The sequence below is a fragment of the Myotis myotis genome, unplaced genomic scaffold (genome assembly GCF_014108235.1).
Source record: "Myotis myotis isolate mMyoMyo1 unplaced genomic scaffold, mMyoMyo1.p scaffold_m19_p_4, whole genome shotgun sequence".
Taxonomy (NCBI): Eukaryota; Metazoa; Chordata; class Mammalia; order Chiroptera; family Vespertilionidae; genus Myotis; species Myotis myotis.
Window position 1 is genome coordinate 9301269 of NW_023416346.1, and position 23436 is coordinate 9324704.

Here is a 23436-nt window from a genome sequence, read left to right on the forward strand (position 1 = left end):
AAGATATGGTGCCATTTCATTACTGCAAGGTTGAGGTGGAAATCCAGGTTCTCCACTTCACCTTCTCTAACACCACCTCTGTGGTGGGTGGAGAGAGGTTGGAGCCTCTCATCACAGCCCAGAAAAGAGTCTAGGCCAGGGGTGGGCAAACTTTTTGACTCGAGGGCCACAATGGGTTCTTAAACTGGACCGGAGGGCCGGAACAAAAGCATGGATGGAGTGTTTGTGTGAACTAATATAAATTCAAAGTAAACATCATTACATAAAAGGGTACGGTCTTTTTTTTCAATAGTTTTATTCATTTCAAGCGGGCCGTAGTTTGCCCACGGCTGGTAGGCTCTTTCCTAAGTCTTTATTGGTAGTTATAGTTTTTCTGTGGTTGGCTGGAATAGAACAGTTATTGTCTAAAAGTTTTCTGTGTTCCTAGGTTACTCCTTTATTGATCCTCTGGATAGAGAAAACAAGCTTTTCTTTGACTTTTGTATGCATCTGTTGATAGGTTTTTAGCTTCTCCAGTATCCAGTTTAGGATGTATGAGCCCAAAAGAAAACCAAGGAATTTACCACTGTGTTGTTTTTCAGGTCTCAGTGCTTATTTTCCTTCTCTATACATCTCAAAGTCTTGTATTTGTTTTATATATAATATCCAGTGTTTATAGTTGTACTTAGCGGACAGAATAAGAAAAAGTCTTCTCCATCTTCTCCGAAGTGGAAGTCTCTGACATTTTTTACAAGATTTTTCTTGGTGTTGTGTTGAGATTAGACTCTAGGGAAGCAATGCAGGAAACAGTAAAATAGTTTAGGAGGCTATTGTAATTTTCCAAGTGAGAAAATGATGATGGTTCTGGCCAAGGTAGTAGCAGTTGAGATGGTGAAAAGTGGTCAGATTCTGGGAATATTTTGGAGGAAATCCAATAGGATTTGCCTAGAGCTTGGATATGGGGTGTGACAGAAAAAGATGTATCAAGGTTTACCTAAGGTTTTTGGCTTCAGCAACTGGAAGGATGAAGTTGCCATCTACTAATAAGACAGACACCAGGGAAGAAGCAGGATTGGAGAGGAAAGATTAGGAGTTACATTTCGGATATATTTCCAGTGAAAATGTTATGGAGACAGTTGAGTAAGTTTTTTCTCTTCTTTTACCCATATTTATTCCTTCTGTAACTCCAATTACTCATTTGTAAGACCTTCTCTTTCTGTCCTCCATATATTCTAGCCTCTTTTTCCTCTTTTAAACTCTATGTACTATTTGCTGAGTAATCTCCTAATATCTGTCTCGAGTTAAATTTTCTCTTTAACAGTGTCTAATCTGTTTAACTCATTCATTGAGTTTTTAATTTCAATTACTACGTTTTTTATTTCTAGAAATCTACTTTGGTTCTCTTTTCAAATCTGCCTGTTCTTTTTTCCCCCCAATATATTTTATAGGTTTTTTTTTTTTTTTAGTTTCTTTTTTATGTCCTTAATTTTAAGTACTTATTTTTATTAACTCTATTCAATTTTTCTATTATCTGTTCATGGAGGCTTGTGCTTGCTGATTCCTGTTTATTGTGAATTATTTTGTTCAAGTTCAAAATGGGTTTTATCTATGAAAATATTGTTCATCCTCACTTGAAGGCATGTTAATACTGAGAGGTTTGGTATTTGTCTTTGCCAGATGCCAGAGAGATTAATTTTTCTGTTAACTTCACAAGTTGTAGGTTCTGGGATCATATTCAGTGGTTCTCAATCTTGGCTGCACATTAGAATCACCTGGGAATCTTTTTTTAAAATATATTTTATTGATTTTTTACAGAGAGGAAGGGAAAGGGATGGAGAGTTAGAAACACCAATGAGAGAGAAACATCGATCAGCTGCCCCTGCACACTCCCTACTGGGGATGTGCCTGCAACCAAGGTACATGCCATTGACCGGAATCGAGCCTGGGACCTTTCAGTCTGCAGCCGAAGCTCTATCCACTGAGCCAAACCAGTGAGGGCCTGGGAATCTTTTTAAAATCCTGATATCTGGGCCTCATCCTCCAGAAATTCTGTTTCTTTGTGATGGGGTGGGGCCACAACATTAATAACAAAGAAACAGAATTTCCGGAGGATGAGGCCCAGAAATCAGGATTTTAAAAAGCTTCCCAGGTGATTCTAATGTGCAGCCAAGGTTGAGAACCACTGATATAAGTAGTACAGGTTTGAACCACAAACTCTTATGAAGCTCAGTTACATGGTTAAGAATTTGTAAAGGGGAGAGGGAAAATGGCAGTGTAGGTAAATGCCTGTACTTGCCACCTCCCACAACTACATCAAAATTACAACTAAAATACAGAGCAACCATCATCCAGAACTGGCTGAACGGAAGCCCTACAACTAGAGAAGTAAGGAAGAAAGCACACTGAGACTGGTAAGAGGTGTGGAGGCGCAGAACGGGCTGGTCCAGCACTAGTGGGAGATAGTCTCTGTGGAGGCCACCCGGAGGAGCAAGGGGCCCCAGCCCCACACCAGACCCCCAGCCCAGGGTCCCAGAGCTGGGAAAAGAAGTCCCTACAGGCAGTAAGAACTCCAGGCTGTAAAAACCAGTGCGGATAGGGGCTCAGTGACACAGAGGCTGCTGGAGACCCAGCTGTTCCTCTTAAAAGGCCAGCACACAACTGAACTTACAAGGCCCTGCTTCCTCTGAGCTCCAGCACCAGGGCAAAGCTCTGACAAACACAGACACTTACGAGGAGGAACTGGGTTGTCTGGCATCAGGGCAGGAACTCGGTGGCGGCTTTCTCCCAGATGGAGGTGCTTGCAGGGATCATTGTTCCTATGCTGGGACCTCCCGGGTTGCCGGGCTGACTGGCAGCCATTTCTGTTTGCTCCGCCCTGGTGATTCCCTAAGACCAGGCTTCTTCCAATTTGCAGCCCCACCCAAGCTGTGTGTAGCAGCTTTTGCATATGAATGGCCTGACCTCACTCAGGTTAAAATCTGTCAAAAAAGCTGCAGCTGGGTCAGGGAGCCCAAAACCTATCAACAAAAGGTCCAAGACCCAGCACCATCACCAGCCTGCCTTGCTTCAGAGCTGGGCCTGAAGCAATAATGATTTTTTTTTAATTTGTAAAAGGGAGACTTTGGCCCCCCCCGCCCCCCCGCCCCCCACAATCCAAAGCCCAAGCCAAGATAGACAAGATTTCTCATTGTGTCCCTATGGCAGTAGGAAAGCTATTTTCTAGTCTTTTTAAGGACCTCCTCATCTGAAGTGGGCCCATGAGTTCATCTCCTATTGCTTTTATGTTAAGACTCAATCCCCTAGGTGCTATTTATTATATTTCTTGAACTGGGTAATGGGACAATTCTTTAATATGTACATTTAGAATTTGTGTTCTTCACAAATTCTAGTATATTATACTTCAATAAAATATTTTATAAAATCTAAAAATATTTTAAAACCCTCAACATGTCAATTATCTCCAAATTGATCTACAGATTTAATGCAATTCCTTTCAAAATACCAGCAAGGTATGAGTAGGCACAGAAAAGCTTATTCTAAAATTTATATGAAAATGCTGAGGCCCTAGAATAGCTAAACAATCTTGAAAAATAAGAATAAAGTGGGAGGAATCACTCTATTTGACATTAAGGGTCATTATATAGCGATAGTAATCAAAACAGGGTGATATTAGTGGAAGTATAGAAACATGAGATCAATAGAACAGAATAGAGATTCCAGAATTAGACCCATATTAGTACAGCTACCTGATTTTTGACAAAGGAGCAAAGGCAATTCAATAGAGAAAAGCCTTTTTTTTCTACAAGTGATGTTTGTACAATTGGAAATTTCACAGGCAAAAAAAAAAGCCTTGACCTAAACCTCTTACAGTATACAAAAATTATCTCACAGTGGGTCATGGATCTAAATGTAAAACATAAAACTATAAAACTTTTAGAAGAGACCATTTTCATGATGTAGGGTTACTCAAATAAATTTTTTTTAGTCCTCACCTGAGTGAAGGTAGTTTTCCCATTAATTTTTAGAGAGAGTGGAAGGGAGGGGGGAGGGGGAGAAAGAGAAACATTGATATGAGAGAGACACATTGATTGGCTGCCTCCCACTCGTTCCCTGACTAGGGCCAGGGATCGAACCTACAACCCAGGTATGTGCCCTTGACTGGGAATCAAACCGCAGACCCTCTGGTGTGCAGGCCAACACTCTAATCACTGTGCCATGCCCAGTCAGGGCTAGTCAAAGAATTCTTAAACATGATAATCCACAAAATAAAACTGATACATTGACATTTTTCAAAATTAAAAACTTGTTCTATGAAAGAGACTGCTACAGACTGGGAGAAAATATTTGCAAGTCACACATCCAACATAGAATTTAAGATCCTTAAATATATAAAAAGATCTCAAAGTTCAATTGTAAGAAAACTAACAACCCACTTAAAATATCAAAAGATTTGAACAGGCACTTCACCAAAGAGGATGTTCAGATGGCAAATAAGCACAAGTGGTTACATTATGCTGTGTGCAGCCATCTTATAACCATGAAGACGTATCCTGAATACAAAGCTAACACACACTCACACACACACACACACACACACACACACACACACACACGCAGAACTGAGATAATCAGAATCAAAGCTCTGATTAAATTGTGCTTGAAATCCACAGACTTCTAGACTTTTCAATTACATGAGCCAATGTCCCGTGCCTGATTTGCATTTTCTGTTATTTGCTACTTAAAACATTTTTATGTCTAGCACACTTATTATCAAAATCAAACATCCTTCAAGACAACTCCTCTCACCTCCAGGAAATTTTTCATGGCTGCTCAATGATCTTTCCCCCTTTTTCCTTTGAACTTCTCCAGTCCCAACAATCATTCACCTTATCACTTCTCCACTCTCCTTCTCCCCTCCTTTTCTCGCTCCCCCCTCTGTCTCTCTCTCACACACACACACCACATACCCTTGTGACACTTTTGTATTGTTCCACCTCATTTTCCATTTTTTCCTGATATAGCACTGACCCTTGTACAATGCAACATTCAATATTTGTTACGCTGAATTGTGACTGTCTGTTTCCCCCCATAAGACTTTTAGCTCCTGAGGGCCTTTGACTCAACTCTTCTCTACTTCACTGTTCCATGCCTTGACCCATAAAGATGAGGACCCATAGGGGGGGGAAAAGGGAGACTGAAAGGCATCCATTCAAGCTTGTTTACTAATGCTTGTGTGTCCCCCAGGGTTACCTGCCTTCATGACTTTGCTGGAGAGGGAGCCATCCAGGTTCTCTCTACCTGGGTCACCTTGCTGTTTTCACACATTCCAAGTCCTACCCTTCCAAACTCAAGGCCTCCTCTGGAAGGGGGTAGGACTGTGATTGACTGGGAAGGGACAATGGAAACTTTCTGGGTTGATGATAATGTTCTGTATCTTTGATAGAGGTGTGGGTTACTATTATATACATGAAATTATACTCTTAAAATAGGTACCTTTTATTATATGGAAATTTTAGTTAAAATAGTCAAAACATAAACTAAACTCTAGTTAATGGTGTGCACACAGAAGTGTTTTAAGGGTGTGTGTACAGGTATCTAATTTTGAAATGTATAAAACTAAGATGGGTTGATGGAGGGATAGAGGGATGAATAGATACGTGTGACAGAGCAAGTATAGTAAAAAGCTAATTGTAGAATCTAGATGATGGGTACATGAGTATTCACAGTATTACTTTGACTTTCTGAATGTTTGGAACTGTCCATAGTAAAATGTCATGAAAAAGGGGTGGATGGGTTAATATCTCTGGTATCTTCACAGCCACTGCCCTGGTTTAGACCTCATTGCTTCTTACTGGAATCTTGTAACCCCCTTCTGTCTCTCCCCACCCTAAGGATGACCAGAAAAATCATTCTGAAACATAAATTGAACCTCCATGACTGGGTCCCTGCCAACCTCTTAATCTTCATCCTCCAACACTTGCTGTCTTACTGTAGCCTGCACACCAGCCCAATTCAAGGCCTAATAATTCCACTCTCACAAGGCTGCCTCAACTTTCTTTTGCTTATGCTGTTCCTTTTGATTGGAATGCTTTATTCCAACACATCCTCTGCCTTCCGTTTCCTAGTGACTGTCCTTTAGTATTCAACTCGGGTGTTGTTTCTTCCTAGACAACTTTTCTGCTCCTCAGACTGGGTCCCATCACCTTCCTTCATGCTTCCACAGCACCCCATACTTATTTGTAATATAGTACAGCAGGTCCTCAAATAATGTTTCCTTCCATGCCATTTCATTGATGAGATGTTATGGGAACTTAACTTTTGTTGTTTTTGTGTGTATATTTTACTTTTATTCTATTTTTAAAATATGTTTATTGATTTCAGAGAGGAAGGGAGAGGGAGGGAGAGATAGAAACATCAATGATGAGAATCATTGATTGGCTGCCTCCTGCACACCCCCTACTGGGAATCAAACCTGCAACCCGGTCATGTGCCCTGATCTGGAATTGGGAATCAAACCATGACCTCCTGGTTCGTAGGTTGACACTCAACCACTGAGTCATGCCAGCGGGCTTACCTTTTGTTTATATCAATTAGCGGCAAAATTATTAGCCTATGGTAAAATTGGTTTCCACATACGTCATTTTGCTTAAAGTTGCAGGACCTATCAGCAATGTTGTGCAGACTTACTGCATTTATCTCACCGTGCTATACTTTCCATGTCTGTGTACTAAACTACATGCTCCTTGAGGATCAAGCCTTCTAATAGCATACACAGGGCCTGATAAACCACTATAGAATTGAATCAGTGATATTGAACTGCTATAGATGATACTCTGGCATCTTCCAGCAACTTTGTGTCACAGATTTAGTTGTATCTCCTCTCTACAAGAGCATAAGGCTCACCACACCTATTGATTCAGCCACGTGTGTCCTTCCCTTTCCCCATGAAGTCAACTTGATTTCCTGCCCTGGTTTGAAATATTCTCTCCATCCCTTTAAAGCTTACTTTTTCTCTTTCGCCTTTATGAGATTATAGGCCTGGTTGGTCAATTATTAGCTGAGAAAAATTTAAATGGATTCACTGATTACCTGACTGCCAGAATTGAATGAAGTTCTTTAAAGACAGTAGCTACTATAATCCCCCTCCCCCAACAAAGCTATGAGGTAGGAATTATATCTTCAATCCACAGATGACAAAACTGAATCAAGAAAATATGAAGTAGCCAGCTCAATATCACATAGGTGTCAGAGCTGAATTGGAATCATTGGTGTACTCAACTCCTGGACATAATCCTCTTTCCACCACAGCCCATTGACTCCAGGTTGGAGCAAGCCCTGGAAAGCCAGAAGATATCATAAAGCAGTGGAACACCACAGATGTTCTTAAGCAGGAAGGAATGATGAAAATAGGACTTTGGGAAAATAACCCTGAAAGGCTGTGTATGATAGAATGGAATGGAACAAAATGCGAGAGAGGCTTGGTAGACTTCTGAGAATATAAAATAGGTATTGTATTTCTCTTCCCACATTCATTGGTGAGTGCTGGCTGGCATTATGTTAGGGTCCTATGGGGAAAGAGAGGGCCTGGAAAGGTGAGCTATTTTGAGTTAAAAACCTAAAAAGGGGATAGAGGAGCACAAGTGTATCTCTTAGGTTCTATGAAAGGCCAACTCCATAGGTCTGCCTCCTGGAAATGGCCTGAGATTTCCACCTTCTATGAGGTATAGAAGTCCAGAAAAAGGTCAGAATTGACTGGAAAGTTGGATAAAGGCTTCCTTAGGGAAGTGGCATTGAATGGAGCTTTAGAAGATGCAATGGTACCCTCCCCTTCCCTCCTTCAGTAACTTCCTCGCTGGTCTCCCTGGCTCAATCTCTCTCCCTCCTAATCCACTCTATGACTTGCAAAGGGATCTTTTTAAAGCCATTTTCTGCTTAAAACCCTTTAATGGTTCTCTGTCATTCATGGGATAAAGTTAAGTCTTTTGACAGACATCAAAATGATATATCCTCCATTATCTGAGGTTTTAAAATAAATATTATGCCTAAAAACTAATGGATTCTTATCATATGCCTACTCAAACTAAACATTCCCTCTTGGAGACTCTGCATATGTACCTTCAGGTAGAAGTCACAGCAGCAGTTATACTAAATTGCTTGCCTTATACAAACATGGGTTCCCCCACCCCCACCCCAAAATTTTTAAGTCATGCTATTGCCTTGGCTTGGAATACTCTTCCTACTGTTCTCAGCCTGACTGGCTAATTACTTTCCACTCTTCAGCTCAGACATCACCCTGACAGGAAACCTGACCTGAATTCCCTGCTTCCCAGGGATAGATTCCCTGACCAGCATCCCTTGCTCTTCTCCTTCACTCAGCTTACTGGAGGGCAAGTGCCATTTCAGCCAACTTGGCATGATCAGGGTCCTGACAGAAGGGGAGGGGACAGCCCAGCCGGCGTGGCTGTGTTTGAACCAGGAGGTCATGGTTTGATTTCCGGTCAGGTCACATGCCTGGGTTGCGGGCTCGATCCCCAGTAGGGGATGTACAGGAGGCCACTGATCAGTGATTCTCTCTCAAATCAATAAAAATATACTTAAAAATAAAAAGGAAAGGGAGGGGCCTGTGTGCTCGAGGCAGGGAACACCACATGAGCAAACAGAAATGTGGGATCTGTACTAAGGGTAGTTCAGGGTTAGAGGGTTCAGTTCAGGAATCAATAGCATCCAGGGGTGATTCCTCCTCCAACACTTGCCATCTCTAGGGAGGTACATAGTTGAAGTAATTCCATCTGGCAAATGTAGAAACTTAGTCCTGGACAAGTAATCTCTCCCAAATGACTTGGGTAGTTATTGAAAAGGTAAGGTCTTAGTGACAAGCCGTGTATACTTGTCTACTCCATACTGGAAAGAAAACTGAAATTGGGTGCCCTTGTTCTCTTCTAATTTTTAGACAGGAGCCTCTGATCTGCTGGCACCTCCTGCCTAGATGAGGAGTAAGGTCACCAAGACTAGCTTATCTGCTAAAGCAGGGGTGGGGAACGTCCGGCCTGCGGGCCATACAAGGCCCACAAAATCAATTGGTCTGGCCCTGCCAAAGCATTAGGGGTTAGTTATATGTTTGACGAAATATAGCAGGCTAATTTTTAAGTGGGTAATTTTGTATGGCCTGCAAATCCTATATAATAAAACCCTAATATGCAAATTGACCCAATGGCAGAATGGTCACTATGATGTGCATTGACCACCAGGGGGCACACACTCAACGCAGCAGCTGCCCCCTGGTGGTCAGTGCACTCCCACAGGGGGAGTGCCGCTCAGCCAGAAGCCGGGCTCATGGCTGGCGAGCACAGTGGCGGTGGTGGGAGCCTCTCCTGCCTCCGCAGCAGGCAGGCAGTAAAGAGCAAGGGGTCCCAGACTGTGAGAGCCCCAGACTATGAGAGGGTTATCCACCTGCCAATTTAGGCCCAATCTCCCAAGGGGATCAAGCCTAATCCAGCAGGTGGATATCCCCCAAGGGGTCCCAGACTGCGAGAGGGCACAGGCCAGGCTGAGGGCCCCGCCCCCCCAACCAGGTGCACAAATTTCGTGCACTGGGCCTCTAGTGATGTTATAAATATCCAAATGGCCCTTGGCAGAAAAAAGGTTGCCCACCCCTGCTCTAAACTTCAGCTGGTGACAGTGTTTGGTGATGGTGTTTTGGCCCCTCACTGGGAAGGGTGGAATGAGAGTTGGTGATAAAACGAATCCAGCCCATCGTTCCTACAAGGGCTCTGAAATCCCTCCCCCTTTCTGTTGCCTTTCTACCAGGAGACAGTTCCCCATGCCCCAGATAAGCACTTCCTCTATCCAAACCCCGCCTAAAACCAATTCAAGTTGGGAGAGCTGGAGAGGGTCCTTTAGCCAGTAGATGACAAACCCAGACTGCTTTACCCCAGACCCACAGAACCAGAATCTCCAGGATGAAGAAATCCTGATTGGGTTCAAATTCCTTTTACAGTGACCCTCAGACAGTAAGTAGCCCTTCCCTAGGCACACAGTCAGGGTGGTGGGAAATTTGGAACTGAGGCTCCCAACATCACTCTGGGGGCTCTCCTCAGGACACACCTCTCAATGCTGCTTCTTGCATAAAACAGATGCTCAATAAACATATGTTGGGTCAGAATCTTAAAAAAGATTTTCTAACATGGTGAGGGGAAAGAACATGAGTTTGGAAGTCAGGCAGATCCTGTTGTGAAAGACCACTGGCCAGCTTCAGCCTCCTTCACTGTAAAATAGGCCATTAACCTGACCAGTATGGCTCAGTGGCTGAGCGTCAATCTATGAACCTGGAGGTCGAGGTTCGATTCCCGTGCCCGGGTTGCAGGCTCAATCCCCAGTGTAGGGCACACAAAAGGCAGCCGATCAATGATTCTCTCTCATCATTGATGTTTCTAACTCTCTCCCTCTCCCTTCCTCTCTGAAAGCAATAAAAACATATCTTTAAAAAATATAATAGGCCATTAACTCTCTCCCACAGTTGTCAGTGAAGACTAAATGAGAAACCCCTAGCCCAATGTCCGGCGCAGGAAAGGCATTTAATAAATGGTAGTGGTTATCAGTGAGAGGTGGTAGAACTGTGATAAAAACACAGATTCTGGTCCTAGCTGGCTTGGCTTAGTGGATAGAGTGTCAGCCTTCAGACTTAAGGGTCCCAGGTTTGTTTCTGGTCAAGGGCACATGCCTGGGTTGCAGGCTCGATCCCCAGTGGGGAGCGTGCAGGAGGACGCCAATCAATGATTCTCTCTCATCATTGACATTTCTATCTCTCTCCCTCTCCCTTCCTCTCTCTCTCAAAAAAAAACACAAAACACAAAACAAAAAAACACAGATTCTGAAACCAGGCTGGCACCACAACTTGTGATATATGATACAGAAAGTTACTTTGCGCTGAAACCGGTTTGGCTCAGTGGATAGAGCGTCGGCCTGCGGACTGAAAGGTCCCAGGTTCAATTCCGGTCAAGGGCATGTACCTGGGTTGCGGGCATATCCCCAGCGGGGTTGTGCAGGAGGCAGCTGATCGATGTTTCTTTCTCATCGATGTTTCTAACTCTCTATCTCTCTCCCTTCCTCTCTGTAAAAAATCAATAAAATATATTTAAAAAAAAGAAGAAGAAAGTTATTTTGCCTCTCTTTCCTCATCAGTAGGATGAGAATGTTGGTGAGGATAAAATAAATCAATATACATAGAACATTAAGAGCAGTGTGTCTGGGATGATATGTTAGCTCAAATAATTATATTCTATCCCTTGCATTGGCCCTAAGCACAGTAATCCAGTTCAGCCTGAAGGAGTGAGAGGGAGAGTGAGACAGCAAGAGAAAAATGAGAGAGAGACCCCAAAACTTTACATTGATAGAAAAAAAGATACAGGTGTCAACACTAACAACAGCCCATGGAAGCCATGGAAAGCCTTCCCAACACACTTGTTAGGCCCCTTTGAATTGCTGTACCCTTTCTTTTCTGCTCACTATCCTTCTGAGTATCTGTTTCACATATGTCAACTGTGTCTCTCACGAGGGCAGGGACCCTGTCCTCTCCCCACCTTGAGTATACAGTCAGGCACCAGTGAAATGCTAGGTTGATGGGAGGGAGAGTTGGAAAGTAGCTATAGAAGGCGACATTCCTGGAACAACCGCCGCCGCCGCCGCCGCCGCCACCACCACCACCACCACCACCACCAAAAAAGAATGCCAATCAAATCAATTGCCAAGATAAATCACTTTTATCTCTATAGGAAAGGGAGGACCTAAAAAAAATATAAATTACATTAGTAACACAACATAAGAAAAAAACAGGGGGGAGGGGAAAAAAACAAGAGAAGTCTGTATGATGCTATTCTAACCTGTTTATAAAAAGGCCCTGCATCAGAAATTCACAATCCTACCCACTTCTAAAAATATATTTAAACATGTACAGAAGCGGTGGGCTTGTTTTTAAATTGTTTGCTTTTTTGTAAAAATATATTAAAGGTGAATAGAAATCCTCTCTCCCTGCCCCCTATCTGACCCCCAGTTCTGTACTGGGGGTAGGAGACCAGAGGTAACTCTCTCACCATGTTCTAACCCTTGGTTCCTACCACTCCTAACCCCTCCCCAACTCACTTCACTTAGAACCTGAAACATTAAAAAAAAAAAAAAAGCACACTAGCCTCTTTGGAAAAGCATAACTCTGAGGGTAAACTTGCTTTTCATTGGAAACACAAAACAACAAACAGGAAGCTCTGACAGTCCAACTAAACTAAATGGAAACTGTCATGTGGAGGTTGGGTTTCAGCTCCACAGAAACTTCTAACAAAGAAACAGAGGGGAAAGAGGCCTGGAACTAGGGGGATTTGCTAGCAATTAGCTGCCTTTGAAAGATCAAGGGGGGTTGTTAATGAGCAGAAGGGCTGGGGTCCTGGTCTTGGTTATAGCAGTCAGGGCCTAGTCAGGCAGTTGCCTACACAGGGACACAGGCTGCCCCCCTTCCCTCCCCTCACCACCCTCTGCTGCCTTGAAATCCCCAAGAAAAGCAAAGCTGGGCAGAAACAGAGAGGAGGGGAGTGGGGACCTCACGTGCAAAAGGGGAGGTAGCCAGGCTTTTTGCCTTTGGTGTGACTAGATGGAGGACTGCTTGGCCCCCTGGGGTCCCCAAGGTAGAAAAAGCAAATGGGGCTAAGGGACCCCTGATTCCAAGGAAGGGGAGTCGATGTGGGCTGTGGAGAAAGAATGAACTGGAGACACCAAGATGACAAGGAGGTCTCACATATTCCCTGTGGCCTGCATGATAGCTGTTAAGTTCCCCAGAAGCACTGGGCCAACTGGGGTGAGGTTGGAGAGGGGTGGAGGGTATAGACGCACTCCACTTGGGCAGTGCCAACATGGAGGGAGGGGGGGCATTCTCCATCCAGTCCAGGTTGCCAAAGAAGGCAGGACAGGTGGAGGTGGAGGGAGTTGGGGGACAGGGAGGGAGATGATGGGCACTGTCTGGACAATAGACATCCACAAAGAAAAGAAGGGGAGGGGGATCAGACAACCAGCTCCTGTATACATGAGTGCCTCCTCTCCCAGGCTCCGGCCCTGTGACCTCTGCACTCAGCTCGAGCATCCACCTGGCACCTGGGAGTGCGGCGGCCCAGGAGTGAAGGTGTGAGTTCCATGGTCTTCTGATCCAGACGTCAGGTGGGGAAAGAAGCAGGGAGGTTCCCAATGGAGAAGCAGGGCTGAGCTGTCCTGCCACATCCTCCCTGGAAGGTCCACGCTGCGTGCTGGGATGCAGGTGAAGAAAGCGGGCCCTAGAGCCCCGGGTCATCTGCTTCGGCGGCAGGTGCTTTGAGGCTTTAGGAGATGGTTTTTCACCTGCTGGGACTCAGCCACAGCCGCATGGGATCAAAATCCAGGCAAATCCCTGGAGCCCAGCCTGGGGACTTCATCTGTAGCCACTCCAAAGTAGCTTCCTCCAATGGGCTATAAAGTCGTGGTCAACATCATGGTCAAAGGCTCTCCCCACCTTGAGAAGTGACAGGAATCTCTCCTCTTCCCAAGGACACAAGAAGTCAGCCCATGACCTTTCTAGGCTCCCTCTGGAAATGGCCCATGGTGGGGCAGTGAAGAGGCTCCAATCCCCTCTCTTTATTTCCATGAACCATTTGGCAAGAAAGGGCAGAGGCCAGCCCCTTCTCCCAGGAACAAGTCTCGAGTGGGAAATGTCCCCTGGGCTGGGGGGAGGAAAGGGAAGGAAGGAAGAGCAGAGGGGGGCAGGCTTCTGGAGACGGGGCTGGAGTTGTGGGAAGTAATAAGCGCTGGGCCTCCCCCTTCAGGACCATGGCAATACTGAGGGCCCAGGCTCTCCTCATGCCTCTCCTCACCCTGCCTTCTGGCTCTAGGTGGGGACAAGAGTCAAGGGTTGACAAGGCTGGTGAGAGGGAAATGGGTTAGAGCAGCAGAAAAGAGAGTTCTAGTCAGCTGGAAACCTCTGCCATTTACCTGCTACTCAGAGGTATGGAGGAGGAAGGCAGGATGCTCTAGAGGAAATGGGGGAGGGAGTTGGGGGGGTCAGTGAAGAGGCCTGTGGGGAGTCCCTGCCTTTGGTCAGTTCCAAGAAAGCAGGACGATGTGCCTCAGCACCTTGTCGGGGGCAGACAGGATCCAGGAGTGCCCCGAGAGTTGACCATGGAGAAGGCAATGAGGGTCAAAGGGGGAGGGGCAGGATGCCAGGGAGCTCACAGAAGTAGTTTGCCATTTCTGTGGATTTTCAGGATACGGCCGAGTCTCTGCTTTGCTGTGGCCAGGCCCTTTTTGGGACGCTTTCCTGTGGGGCAACCAAGAGGTAAGCAAACACTATGGCAAGGGCTCCAGAAGCAACATCAGTACCAATTGTTCTCAGGCCACCCCCCTCCTGTACCTCTGCCCACAGTTTCCCCATCCTTCCACCTACTCCAGGCCCAATACCACATGCCTTTGCTCTTCCTCCTATGACCTTCTGCCACAGACTCCCTGGTTAGTCTATCTGGTTCCTTTTCTCCACTGTTTTTTGGTCCCATTTTCCTTCCTATATTCTTTGGGGAGATGATTGCGTTTCCCAGTCCCCTTATCTTGCCCACCAGTATTAGCCAAGTACCTGGTTAGTGATTATAGCTCAGTGTCCCTAATGTTGCTACCCCCAGAGGCTTGTTTCATTCAAACCCCCCATCTTCATCACCCAATGCCTCACCCCCTTGAGTTATGTACTCTAGAGACTGGGCTTTGAGGGCCAAAATGAGGAAAAGGAGGGCTCGAGTCCCTGACCCTTGCCTCCTCCCCTCTCCCCACATCAAATCACCTCCCACATCCCATGTGACCACCTCCATATTTAATCCATGTATTCCACCCTCTCCATTCCCTCTGCCAGAGCCTCTGCCTATCTTCTCTGCAGCTTAGAGAATGTGTGTGCCTCCTTCTTAGACTTCCCACCTTCAGCCCATCCTCCACTCTGGCCACCAGAAGCTCTTTGTAGACCCACATTTGAGCTTGTCTCTGCTTAACACCAGTCGAAGTCATTTCATGGCCTATGACATCAAGTCCAAGCACCCTAGGTCAGCTGCCAGTGTCCCTTCCTGTACTGTCATCTACCAGAGTGCATAGTGTTTGGAGCTGTGGCCCTAAAGTCCTCAATTCTATAATTGTATGGCAGTTGTACCTTGTCCTGCTTGATTGCTCTGAGAGCCAACTGAAGGGCGCCGCTGGGTCAAGAAGACGCCAGGGGCCATGGGTGTGGTGCTGCGGTTCGCCTGGGCCATGCCAAAGGCATTGGGACGAGCAGTATACTCGTGGTCAGCAAGGCTTCCTGAGAGGGCCTCTTGTTTAGGCTCAGGAGGAGGTACAGGTGAGGAGGAGGTGAGAAGCTGGGGTGCAGTAGGCAAAGCTGGGGTTGGTGCTGCCACGCTGACATTGGACTCTTGAGGGCGAGGTTGTTCTACCTCCTTCAACAAAGGCTTCTTCTTGATACATTTCTTCTTTTGGGCCTTCTGCAGCTCCTGAAACACAAGCCAAGTGGGAGGGGAGAAATCAGGAATGGAGAAAAAAGAGAATTTCCCAGAAAGGAAACTGGACAATGGTCAGTGTGGTTCTGCGTCCCGCCCCCAGCCCACATCTAGCCTGGATATATGTACACGCTGACAGGTCTTCCAGTACTTGAGGTCATCTCTCTGGCACTATCTACCCTTAAGTCATCACTGCCACTAATCAGTACAGTGGCAACAGAAAGGCAAATGAGTTCCGAGACTTGGGGTTTTGGTACTAACATTGCCAATTATGAGGTGGATCAGGAAACTTATAAAAATAGCTAAATTTATGCCAGCAGCTGAGACACTTTATATACTTTATCCCATTTACTCCACAGAGCAGCCCTGAGAAAAAAAATCCCTATTTACAGATGAGAAAACTGAGGTGCAGGGAGTAAGTATCTTGAGCCTAAAGCCTTACAGCTAAAGAGATGTTGTGTATTTGAACACCCACCCTGCACACTTCTCAACATGGGACGTCTGAAAGTAAAAGAGTAGTGGCAGGTTTGAATAAGATAAACTTGGGTTCAAATCTAGATTTGTGCTTCCTAAGTTGGATGACCTTGTTCGAGTTACTAACCTTTCTGAATCTCAATTGCCTCATCTGTAAAATGGGCAAAATAATATGTTTTTCAGGGTTGTCAAAAAGATTAAATAATAACATTAAAAACATAGTACATAATAGGTACTCAGGAAGTGGTGAACTATTACTCTAGCTTCATCCCTAAAAATGGTGTCTCTTCCTCTTGCTGGTCTTTTTCTTTTAATAGAGGACTTGACAATCCTCTAATTCACCAATGTTAAATTCCTTGATCTGGAACGGAGGGATGAATAAGGAGTTGTGCCACTTCTCCCAATACCTTGGATTTCATCCATCTATGGCTCTATTGATTTACTATCCACTGGGTAGTGGGTACCTGTAGAGTGGGCATCTGGAGCCCTGAGAACCTGGAAAGGTGATGCTGAGAGCATGTGAATGACTTCACCTTCTGAAATGCTACACAGCCAGAAAGACCACCTCAGTGATTACATTTCTTTGCCTTCTCCTGGCAACACGGGCCTACGCCTGCCTTTGGAGGATCTGACAGGCTGTGGCTACCATACGAATTTCTGAGAGATAAGAATAATAATATTAGTAATACATGCCAGGCACTAGTCTCGAATTTAACTCATTTACTACTAATAAAAAGTATTAGGAGAATTATAATCCCATTTTTAGTAGAAGAAACTATGGCACCAAGAGGTTGTCGTTTTCCCAAGGTTACGGGACCTCTCTTTTCTGAGCCACACTGCTATTCCACCCACATCAGGAACTGTATTTCTGCCCCTATTTTTCTCTACTGAATCCAGAAGTTATCTGTTCACACCTAGATCATACAGCCAATTTTTTCTACCTCTAATGCCTATTTATTTCTCATATAATTAATCCAGATTCCCCCACAGAAGACTAGACTGTCATATGACAAGGCCACTTTCACTGTGACAATTCTTTTGCTCAAAAAGCCTAGCAGGTCCACATCCAAGTTCAAATTCCCTGGCCTGACATTCATGGTCTTCCACAGTCTGACCACTTACACTTACCTAACCCATAATGATAACAATGAAAATCTAACATGTCTATAGTAATTATACTCTGTGGCAAGTGCCATTCTCAGAGTGTTTGCATATATTACCTCATCTAATCCTCAAAGTCTACAAGAAAGCTGATGCACAGGTAATTAAGTAATTTGCTCAGCGATAGAGGATTCAAACTTAGGCAGGCTGGCTCCAGATCCATTATATTTATTTTTCTTAATCCTCACCCGAGGATACTTTTTCTATTGATTTTTAGAAAAAGTGGAAAGGAAGGGGAGAGACAGAGAGAGAGAAAAACATCAATGTGAGAGAGACAGATTGATTGCTTGCCTCCTGCACGTGGCCCTGGGAGATCCAGCCTGCAACCGAGGTACGTGTCCTTTACCGGAATCGAACCCAAGACTCTTCAGTCCACGGGCCATAGCTTTATCCACTGAGCCAAAGCAGCTAGGGCTGGAATCCATTTTTTAACCGCCATTTATCTTACCCCATTCCTCAACATGAGTCCTCCAATCCAAAAAGATCTGCTCATTCATTCATTCACTCACTCAACACTGAGTAAACACATGTTTAACACAGTGGGGATCAAAGTTAAATTAGATATATCCCCACCATTGAGGCCCTTATAGTTTAATAAGCCACTGAGAATTATAAGTACCCTGGGAGGATGCTATGAAAGCACAGAAGGATATTGAAATAAATTGCTGGTAGGTGGTATTAGGTAAAGCATCTCAGAAGACGGTGTGATTTCCAATGGGCAGAGGGAATAGCTTGTGCAAAGGCACAGAGGCATCTGATACACTGAGTGAACTATGAGTACCACAGTGCAACAGTGTGGCTGGTATAAAGGGCCTGCATGAGGGGCCAGCAGGAACTCAGGGAGAAGAGGTGACCAGAGACCACCAGATCAAGAGGGCCTTGTATATGTATCAAGTTCTCTTCTGGAATGCCTCCCTGTGTCCTCCAAATGCTTAGTCTGCAAAGCCCCTCCCCAATTTCAAAACCTCTTCTTTAAGGCCATCCCTGATAACCAAAATAGAAATAAGCTCCTTAGAAGGTACTAAGAGTAGTTTTCACACTTTTAATGAACTTATCTGTTTATTTAAAGTAGAATTCCTTTTCTTTTCAATTACATTTTACATGGCACTAGGATATACATTACAGAGAAAAGTTCTGATCAAAGAAGAGCCACCTGGCCTGCGTGGTCTCCTGGCTCCCAACAATAACCATCAAAACACTTGCAAGCAACTCCAGCGTGCCATCAACCATCATATTAAAAACATAATTCTATTAAATTTTATTTAAATAGGGTATAATTACTTAAATATATAAATACTTAACAATTTCATTTTATTTAAATAGCAATTTAAATAACAATTTCATTTTTATTTAAATAAAAATTAGAGGATATGAGTTTGCATCTTGTCTCCTCCATTTACTGGCTGTATTATCCTGGACTAGTCACTTAAAGACAGCCTCATTTTCTTCACCTGTAAAATGATGAAAATATAACCTATTGAAAAGGGGCACTGGGAAGATTACATGAGACACTGTACAAACGCAGCACCTAACATAAAACAGATGCTCAATAATAAATGTTCTAAGCTACAGGAAGTGGCACGAGGCACTAGGGGAATGTTGATAAGGAGATAAACATAAGACTCCCCTCTAACTACTCCGATGGTTGCTGAGCACATTATACATATTAAACAACTTTGTAAACTTTAACATGCTTAAAGGTCAACTTGATTATAGTGAAGTGATCCTTTAAAAAAAAATTTGTGGGTAATGTTTTCTTGGGAAGCAAGGGGACAAGATTAAGATCCAATTTTTGGGCCTGGCCGGTGTGGCTCAGTGGTTGAGCACTCATCTATGAACTAGAAGTTCACAGTTCAATTCCCGGTCAGAGCACATGCCCAGGCTGGGGGCTTGATCCCCAGTGTGAGGTGTGCAGGAAGCAGCCAATCAATGATCCTCTCATCACTGATGTTTCTCTCTCTCCCTCTCCCTTCCTCTCTGAAATCAATTAAAAAATGTATTTTTAAAAGTTTTTTTAAATATTCTTGATATAGAGGACAAGAAACCACCCCCCCCCCCCAAAGAAAAAGCAAATTCCAGTACTGGTAAATGGCTAAGAACTTGAGTATACTCAATTGAGTCACCTTCTTGGAATTTCATGTGAAGGCAAATGTTCTTACACAAGGACAGACCTGGTCCTTCCCATCTGAGAGGTTTTTACACACCCAGAAAATCAAGGGCTTTTCTCTGGTCCCCTATTTTCTTTCATGTCAACTGTGTAACCTGTGCAATGAGCTTCTCATTGAGCTGGGATGGGAAGGATACAGGAGGGACTAGAATACAGTCATGGGTAAAGATCAAAGAATTCCCACTCCCCAGTGAGACAACAGTGGGAGCCTATCAGCTTGAAGGTCTGAGCTTTGAGGCTCTAAGTGAAACTAGGATCATAGCAGGGCCATTGCTTGAGTGTCAGCACCTACCTGCTGGGCCAGCTTTGCAGCTGCTGCAGCCAAACCTGTCTCAATGGAAGCTACCCGGGTCCCCTCCCGCACAGGACGATCCTGCTTTGGCAGAGTTGGGGTCACACGGGCTGCAGAGGAAAGAGGATGAAGACATTTATCTGCATGCTAACCATATCCCCTACCTCTGAGCTCCCCAAAGATGATCACACTGGTCTTTGTACTTTTGGCTTTAACAAAGCCAGATTTTGCTTCCCATCATGTAAGAAAATAACTCACAGATGCCTAAAGTACACAGAGCACATACTTATTAAAGGATAAAAGTTAATCTCCTTAAATTGGCAGTTAAGGTTGTACATCTTCTGCTCCAGGCCTACCTACCACACCAACCTTATTTCTGCACCCATATTCTCAGATTCTCCAGACAAAATGGCTTCCTCATTACACCTTCAGAATATGTACAGCTCATCTTCTCTCCCTGTGCCTTCTTCCTTATCATCCACACTGCCTGGAGTACCCTCTTCCCTTTTGTCCACATCTTCAAAACCTTCAAAGGTAAGCCAAAACCAACCTTCTATGAAAGTCTCTAAGACCTTTCTGGCTCCTTTCCCCTGAACTTATAATATGTACACGTCCCTTAATATATTAATTTCACCATCTTGTCTTGTTCCCTAATGTTGATGTGTGTTATTTTGTCCACTTAGCCAAGCTATGAGCTACTGAAGATCAGCTTCTTGTACAACCCTTTCATAATGAACCATCTTGAATCAAAAAATAGTTACTCATCTCACATTTTACATAGGAATTATATTTCAGTATAACCAAACAGCATCAGATGACGAGGAAAGCTCTTTACAGAAGAATGCCAACTGATAAATGCAGAATGAATGACAGAATTAGGAAATCCCAGGTTTGCAAGCCCTAATGAAACAACTGATTCTAAGGCACTGGATATTCACACAGCACCAGAGTATTACCTCACATGTTATTTGCTAGTCTCAAGAAGAAGAAAAAACCACAACTTTACAAGGGTGAGGTCAGGAAATTAACCCCTTGACTCGGTATTAATCTTATTGTCACTAACAGGGAGACAGACAACTTCATGCATCTCCTGATGCAATGCAATAGGAAATTTACAGTATCATCTGAGAAGTAGGGAACATGCAGGAGGCAGCCGATCAATGATTCTCTCACATTGATGTTTGTCTCTCTCTCTCCTTCTCCCTTCCTCTCTAAAATCAATAAAACTATTTAAAATATAGAAACAGCCCGAGCCAGCTTGGCTCAGTGGATAGAGCGTTGGCCTGCAGACTGGAAAGGTCCCGGATTCAATTCTGGTCAAGAGCACATGCCCAGGTTGTGGGCTTGATCCCAGTGTGAGGCGTGTAGGATGCAGCCGATCAATGATTCTCTCTTATCATTGATGTCTCTATCTCTCTTTCCTTCTCCCTTCCTCTCTGAAATCAATAAAAATATATTTTAAAATTATAATAAAATAAATAAAATATAGAAACAGACTCATAGATACAGATAACAAACTGACAGTTGCCAGAGGGGAAGGAGGTTGGGTGAAAAGGGTGAAAGATGAAGACTTACAGATCATTAGTCATGAAATAGTTGCAGGGATGTAAAATACAGCACAGGGAATATAGACAATAGTACTGTAATAACTCTGTATGGTGCTAGGTGGGTACTTGGAAGTATGGGGGGGGAACAATTTGTAAAGTTTATGATTGTCTAACCCCCTATGCTGTACACTTGAATCTAATACAAAATAATACTGATTGTAAACTGTAATTGAAAAATAAAATTTAAACAAACACACATAAAAAGAAAAAGTGCTAAATCTTAATGAGGGCAGTGAGCTTTGTGGCATTTTAACTTGTCCTAGACCCATCCAAGTCTGCTCAGCTCAGAAGTAGCCTCGAAAGATAAAAGCTTACATTCCCAGTAATACTGGGAACATAAAGGAGCTGGAGCTTTCTTTGAAAGCCTAGTGCTCTAAAGCTTCTCCCCAGGGGGTATTTATCACCAGTATTTAAAGGAAAGTACTTAATGTCACAGCCCTTAAGAGGACAGATAATAGTTGTGGCAAACAAGACTAACCCAAAGGCTTAAAAAGCAAAGCTGAGCAATGAACTATCCACTGGGGATTTAAAAAGTTCCCACACATTTTTGGGAATCTAGAAGGCCATACGCATTCATAGCGTATGATCAGGAAAGACTTGAGGAAGCCCTAAGCACTCACTGTGGCTGACGCTGAGGCTCTAAAAAGCAGGAAGTGAAGCCTTAGGAAAGTTGTAAACTGCCTGCCTGGATGTTGAAGACACATAGTGCCCCTTTATCTAGCACTGGGAGACTTACTGACTCAAGGCATTTAAGGAAATCAATGCCCAATCATTAAATGACCACTAAGCTAAATGAGTAGAGACTTCAGTAGTATATACTGAATAAAAAGAATACATACTTTAATGACTTTTCTGAACCAATGCTATAAACAAACAAATTACAAGTAGCAACAAAACAAATCCTGGAAAGCAGAATGGGGCATATCTGATTTCCAGAGTTGCCACATTATTGAAAAGTTCAGATTTCAACAAAAAAATTACAAGATATGCAAATAACTAAGAAAGTGTAGACATACACAGGAAAACAAGTAACAAATAAACACTGTACCTGATTTCCTAAAGAAAGCTGGATTTACTAGACAAGGACTTTATACCAGCTATTCGAAGCATCTTCAAAGACATAATGTAGACCATGTATAAAGAATTAAAAGTATACCCTGGCCAGTTTGGCTCAGTGGATAGAGCATCAGCCTGTGAACTCGGGGGTCCTGGGTTCGATTCTGGTCAAGGACACATGCCTGGGTTGTGGGCTCGATCCCCAGTGTGGGGTGTGCAGGAGGCAGCCGATCGATGATTCTCTCTCATCGATGTTTCTCTCTCTCCCTCTCCCTTCCTCTCTGAAATCAATATATTTTTTTTAAAATTAAGTCTGAGAATTATGTTCCAGCAAACAGAGAATACCAATAGACAGAAATGTAAAGAATGAATCAAATAGACATTTTGAAGTTTTAAAGTAAAATAACTGAAATGAAAATTTCACTTAAGGGTTTCAACATCAGATTTGAGCTGGTAGAAGAAAGAATTAGTAGCTTGAGATTTTTCCATTCTGATCCACAGCAAGTAAAATAAATGAGGATTATGAGCAGAGACAAAGGGATCTATGGGATGCAATCAATTTAATAACACATGCATATGAGATTCCTAAAAGAGAATGAAAGGGAAAGACTATTTGTAGAATTAATCACTGAAACTTTTCCAAATTTGATGAAAAACATTAATCTATATACCCAAGAAGTACAACAAACTATAAGTTGCAATAAACTCTAAGAGACTATATACCATAACCAAACCAAAGACAAAGGGAAGATCTTGAAATCAGCAAGACAAAAGTGATGTATATCATACAAAGGATTCTTAGTAAGATTTACAGCTTATTTATCAACAGAAACCTGAAGGATAAAAAGCAGTGGGGTTTCATAGTCAAACTATTTAAAGAAAAACCCTGTCAACCAAGAATTCTAAAGCCAGCAAAACAATTTCATTGCCCTATAAGAAATGCTAGAAGAAATTCCAGATTAAAATGAAAGGACAGTATACAGTAAAGCAAATTCACATGAAAAATGAGCACTAGTAAGGCAACAACTATATAGGTCAATATTTTTAAAAACTAAAAACATTTTTTTTTGTATCTCATTTTTTTTTTCTATTAAATTAAAAAGACAGCTGGAGAAACCAAGATGGTGGCATAGGTTAACGCCGGAGATTGCTGCCTCGAACAAC

The 23436-nt window shown here is 43.5% G+C and overlaps 1 protein-coding gene across 4 annotated transcripts in view; it reads right to left on the minus strand.

Moving 5' to 3' along the window:
- Window positions 1–11715: 11715 nt before the first annotated feature.
- The window catches only part of PHF8 (PHD finger protein 8), a 76914-nt gene continuing 65193 nt past the window's right edge, over window positions 11716–23436 (minus strand). For 3 of the 4 annotated variants that reach the window (XM_036304351.1, XM_036304353.1, XM_036304352.1), the window contains 3 exons: window positions 19610–19719; window positions 15173–15509; window positions 11716–14305 (listed from right to left, as the gene is read on the minus strand). In XM_036304351.1, coding sequence (XP_036160244.1) covers window positions 14217–14305; window positions 15173–15509; window positions 19610–19719 — 536 coding nt within the window. In that variant the 3' untranslated portion in view covers window positions 11716–14216. Of the gene's footprint in view, window positions 14306–15172; window positions 15510–18178; window positions 18602–19609; window positions 19720–23436 lie in introns of those variants that run through there. The other variant, XM_036304354.1, reaches the window with a different exon arrangement.